The sequence below is a fragment of the Erpetoichthys calabaricus genome, chromosome 8, assembly GCF_900747795.2.
Source record: "Erpetoichthys calabaricus chromosome 8, fErpCal1.3, whole genome shotgun sequence".
In the NCBI taxonomy this organism is placed as follows: Eukaryota; Metazoa; Chordata; class Cladistia; order Polypteriformes; family Polypteridae; genus Erpetoichthys; species Erpetoichthys calabaricus.
The window spans coordinates 186,841,564-186,847,563 of record NC_041401.2 but is presented as its reverse complement, the minus strand read 5'-3'; the positions used below and the strand labels follow the sequence as shown (position 1 = coordinate 186,847,563).

The window sequence follows — 6,000 nt, the reverse complement described above, 5'->3', positions numbered from 1 at the left end:
TGTATCCCTCTTACATTAGCAACAAGTCGTGTGAAAGAGTCTGAGAAAAAGGGGAACTCTGGATTCAAAGAATTTTGCTTCGATATAGTTGCACATACATTGTTTAGCAAACTAAGAAATGAAATTGCTGATGTAAAAAATAATATAAAAGGGAAGAAGGTAATCTAGAATTACAAAATGAAGTAAAAGCTGATACTACAAGCATGAAGGAAACTTTCAACGGAGAAATAAAATAGCAACAGATATTCTTAAAAGAAGGTCCTTTATTATTGAAAACAGTCAACAAAAATATGTATGATTTTTCATTTCTTTAAAGCTGAATACAATAAATAACAATTTATATTCACAATTTGGAAACATTTCACATGAAATATTTATATTACATAATCATTTAAAACTACTACAATAAAACTGATATATTACATAAAAAGAGAAATACTGTTCAGCCTTAAACACGCGTATAACCCACTATTGGTGCCTTAACATGGACATATCTGAGGCCACTCTGGTTTCTGATACAATTTTTGAAAATGCATTGAACATAATTTACTAAAATACAGAATATAGTATCAAACTAGTTGTTAACTGACATATAGCTTAATAATTCCCCTCACTTGCTTATTATTGTTATCCATTTGCTATTGCATTATGTACTGCACATGCATTATTTATCTGACTCTTCCTTTGCACTGAAGACTGTTAATTTTTAGTGTTTATTTTGCTTTTTAAAAGCATATTTTTATATTGGATAATACTCCTTAAAGTTGGCTATTTTTTTCATGAAGACATACAAATATCAGCTATTTCTGTTTTGTTGGTGAACCAAAATGTGAAGTAATAAAATACTTCTCTATAATGGAGATTTGAAAAAATGTTTTTTTGACAAAAATGTCAGTTATTAGGAAAAAAATAAAATGTAGTTAATCAAAACTGATCTAAATATGATTAAATATTTAACTTAGAAGTTTTGTATATAGTAAAGAAAAGTGAATTACATCAAATATAAAGTACCACTCACCAAATGCAAAGACTAATACCAGTACAGACTAAGAGTAACAAAACATGATAATGGTCCTAATTTAGATTTGCAGTTCAAAAGGCAAAGAATATCTAAAATGATTTTTTTGTGAAAGTTACACGCAAACCTTTAACAGTTAGTCTATTCTCCAAATCAACCATACAGTACTTGACAGCATGTAGTTGGTCTTGATTAGGCAGTATGAAAAGTATTCCCGGCCAAACAAATTAAAAAAAAATACTTAAACTTACATTTTTCTGATATTTATAAAGCTTTCATAATTTCATTTATATTTCACCACTTTTTTGCACAGTGTTTATGTTATACAACATTAAAACACATGTATGGTTGAAATGTTTTATAAGCAAATCAGTATAGTAAATGACTGCTATCTATAGTGAGTTTGACATTCACTCAGGAACCGCAAGACACTTTACATTAACTAATGTCATGTAATAATATTTAGAGGTGAACTGTTTAAAAATGAAGCAAATGATACTGACACAAAACATTTTACTAGGTTAGTGATAAATGAATATATTCCAGTTAAGCAGAGCAGTGTAGAAAACAAAAATATATATGTACTCAATAATTTTAACCTTTTTTGAAGATTTGCAAAATGTACCAAACGCATTATAACAAAAATATGTATTATTAAAATTTTATTATTACTGTGAGAAAATAATTATTTTTTAGCAAGGTACAGGACAGACCTTTTTTTTTTTTCTTTTTCTTTTTTATGAAATTCTCAAGACAAACAACACAAACATAACAAAATTCCTAGCTTCCCAAACAGTCCTAAAAGATATACCCAAGATTCGGCCATTAAATTTCTAGACAAACATCATGAAAGCACCATTAACACAGAATTCAAATTACATACCCCATACAAAAAAATATACAAAATTTAATTCTACATTTTCCAGACAAGATGTTATTTACAGAACCATAATCAACTTTGTTTCTCTGGAACTCATTTTACATAATCAAAGCAAACAAAAGTAAAACCATTTCACACATTAGGGACATTTTTCTGTAGTGCTTTTTTTTCTGGCAGACATATATTTGAAAAGTAAAATCCCAGTGACCCCAACAAATATTATACATTTTGTACTTGAATTGTTGCTTTTTGCATGGATTTCTAAAATATTGCACAAGTTATACAATATCAACGATCACTTAACGTTTTCTCTGCATGAGACTAGGAGCTCAATGAACAAAAAAAAAAAGAATCTAAATTTACCAGACAGTATTATGGAGTTGCTAAACTGTTAAACTGAATTACATTTTACCATATTTCAATTAATGCACATATGGCATCATTGAAACTATTCTATGTGAGATCACTTACTGTTTTGGTTAATTCACAGCAACACTGGACAATACCTTAGAAAGTAAAACAGAATTTGCAGTTTTAAACAGATGAAAAGCCCCCCTCTGTACAAGTTATGTAAACTTACCTGTACAATCTACATTGCACAACAACAACCAAAACAAAAACAAAAACACATGCAAATCAGTTCTATGAACTGTGAAATAATGTGCAAAACTGATGATAGTTTACCTGTCTAAAAAGGCAGTCGATTAAAAAAATAGAATTATATAGTGGTATAAACAAGTGAAAAATAAGGATATCTGGTGGACATTAATCTTTTGCTTGTGAGACTGTAAACCGTTTTTTTGGGCAATCAGTCACAAAGAAAAAAAAGTCTATTCTGTAGGTCCCATTTAATTTTTAAAAACATAGAAGGACACTTTCCTGAGAAACAGTCTTATTTTCCTGTTTACAATGATTACTATTGATAGCAGCAAAGTTGCTGTCTTTTTATAGACGCTATTATGTAGTGTTCAATTTTATATATATATATATATATATATATATATATATATATATATATATATATATATATATATATATAAATACTTAAGGGAAAAGAAATACCACTAAGTGTTTCATTTTGTATAAGGAAAAACATAATACTCAGACCATAAATGCTATATACACTGATGAACACTGGCAACATTACACCAGTTTCAACAGGATCATTAAGTTTTCTTCAGCTTAGTGTGAAAAATGCAGTACCAGTTCACATATATTGATGTGGCTGACCACAGAGTTCACTACTCTTTTTGCAGCATCGTCAAACATACAGCGGAACTGCTATGGGCTCTAGTACACGGCAATGTGTAGTGATTCAAGTAGTTTTCCCTTTTTTTGAGCCTTTACATTCAATAAGGCAGGTCTTCAACTCCAAAAATATGACTATTGTGGAGTTCAGCTGAAATATGTACCATCCAAAAAAATATAAAATAAATAGACAGAAAAAAATAAATGTCAAGTAGAAAGTGGGCTCTTACAAACAAAATTTTGCCTCAAAAATATCAAATGTTTTACATTACATAAAAAAAGGTAAAAAGAGGCACTGAAAAATAAAGATTCCTTCAGGCTCGTTGCAGATTGTCACATCGCTGAAGACTGCTCTTGCGTGATCTGAAATAAATAAATAAATAAATAAATGATTGATTTTTCCTGACCATTTACAAAACTATTTTGGTTTTACTACATAAACGTTTATTGTATGAAACAGTAACCAATAACAAAAATGGGTAGAACAGCAGATTCAGGAAGTACTTCTGATTTTAACATGTATATCTGAAAATGCACCACTATGTACAGGACACAAAATTCAAACTGTTCAAGTAAAATGCTTTTAGGTTATAGGTTGCACCACTATGTACAGGACACAAAATTCAAACTGTTCAAGTAAAATGCTTTTAGGTTATAGGTTGGAAGTTGTAACACAAAACAGAAACCTACAGTGGTGTGAAAAACTATTTGCCCCCTTCCTGATTTCTTATTCTTTTGCATGTTTGTCACACAAAATGTTTCTGATCATCAAACACATTTAACCATTAGTCAAATATAACACAAGTAAACACAAAATGCAGTTTGTAAATGGTGGTTTTTATTATTTAGAGAGAAAAAAAAATCCAAACCTACATGGCCCTGTGTGAAAAAGTAATTGCTCCCTGAACCTAATAACTGGTTGGGCCACCCTTAGCAGCAATAACTGCAATCAAGCGTTTGCGATAACTTGCAATGAGTCTTTTACAGCGCTCTGGAGGAATTTTGGCCCACTCATCTTTGTAAAATTGTTGTAATTCAGCTTTATTTGAGGGTTTTCTAGCATGAACCGCCTTTTTAAGGTCATGCCATAGCATCTCAATTGGATTCAGGTCAGGACTTTGACTAGGCCACTCCAAAGTCTTCATTTTGTTTTTCTTCAGCCATTCAGAGGTGGATTTGCTGGTGTGTTTTGGGTCATTGTCCTGTTGCAGCACCCAAGATCGCTTCAGCTTGAGTTGACAAACAGATGGCCGGACATTCTCCTTCAGGATTTTTTGGTACACAGTAGAATTCATGGTTCCATCTATCACAGCAAGCCTTCCAGGTCCTGAAGCAGCAAAACAACCCCAGACCATCACACTACCACCACCATATTTTACTGTTGGTATGATGTTCTTTTTCTGAAATGCTGTGTTCCTTTTACGCCAGATGTAACGGGACATTTGCCTTCCAAAAAGTTCAACTTTTGTCTCATCAGTCCACAAGGTATTTTCCCAAAAGTCTTGGCAATCATTGAGATGTTTCTTAGCAAAATTGAGACGAGCCCTAATGTTCTTTTTGCTTAACAGTGGTTTGCGTCTTGGACATCTGCCATGCAGGCCGTTTTTGCCCAGTCTCTTTCTTATGGTGGAGTCGTGAACACTGACCTTAATTGAGGCAAGTGAGGCCTGCAGTTCTTTAGACGTTGTCCTGGGGTCTTTTGTGACCTCTCGGATGAGTCGTCTCTGTGCTCTTGGGGTAATTTTGGTCGGCCGGCCACTCCTGGGAAGGTTCACCACTGTTCCATGTTTTTGCCATTTGTGGATAATGGCTCTCACTGTGGTTCGCTGGAGTCCCAAAGCTTTAGAAATGGCTTTATAACCTTTACCAGACTGATAGATCTCAATTACTTCTGTTCTCATTTGTTCCTGAATTTCTTTGGATCTTGGCATGATGTCTAGCTTTTGAGGTGCTTTTGGTCTACTTCTCTGTGTCAGGCAGCTCCTATTTAAGTGATTTCTTGATTGAAACAGGTGTGGCAGTAATCAGGCCTGGGGGTGGCTACGGAAATTGAACTCAGGTGTGATACACCACAGTTAGGTTATTTTTTAACAAGGGGGGCAATTACTTTTTCACACAGGGCCATGTAGGTTTGGATTTTTTTTCTCCCTAAATAATAAAAACCATCATTTAAAAACTGCATTTTGTGTTTACTTGTGTTATATTTGACTAATGGTTAAATGTGTTTGATGATCAGAAACATTTTGTGTGACAAACATGCAAAAGAATAAGAAATCAGGAAGGGGGCAAATAGTTTTTCACACCACTTTAAATCTTTTTATTTTTTAATTCTTTTAAATGTTGTATTGCTTACTTAGCTTTGATTCTCAAAGAACTAACCATGAGCTTTTGATAATAATGTCTGTAATATTTCCTGTGCTGTGAGTAACTGCAAAAAAAAACGTCAACATGTCCTGTTGAGATGTAAACCAGTACATTTTGTGTGTTTACTCATTTTTAGGCAATTAGGAAGGGGAGCTGATAACATTTTTTTTCTTTATTTTTTTATTAAAAAAAAAAAGACACTTTCAGGAAATCCCCCACCATGTTTTAAAAAATTGTAAAATATTCTTTCTTTCACTTGCAATATCTTCAAACTGATTAGGTACACATAAACAGTAAGTAAAGAAGCCATCTAAATGGATTGGTCGTCAGTCTCTTGGTACTACTACTTGGACTATATAAATGCTAAACACACCAATGTTTTATGATCCTTTGTATCACTATATACTTGCTGTTAACGGTTTTTATTTTTTAGTAAAACATTAAAGCCAGACTCTCAGTCTAACTGCTACTACCACCTCAGGAGGTTAGG

General features: G+C 32.6%; 1 protein-coding gene across 2 annotated transcripts in view; it reads right to left on the bottom strand.

Moving 5' to 3' along the window:
- Window positions 1–731: 731 nt before the first annotated feature.
- LOC114656377 (solute carrier family 35 member F5-like) overlaps window positions 732–6,000 on the bottom strand; it is a 52,387-nt gene continuing 47,118 nt past the window's right edge. For both annotated transcript variants that reach the window (XM_051930757.1, XM_028807979.2), the window contains exon 15: window positions 732–3,509. In XM_051930757.1, coding sequence (XP_051786717.1) covers window positions 3,480–3,509 — 30 coding nt within the window. In that variant the 3' untranslated portion in view covers window positions 732–3,479. The remainder of the gene's footprint in view (window positions 3,510–6,000) is intronic.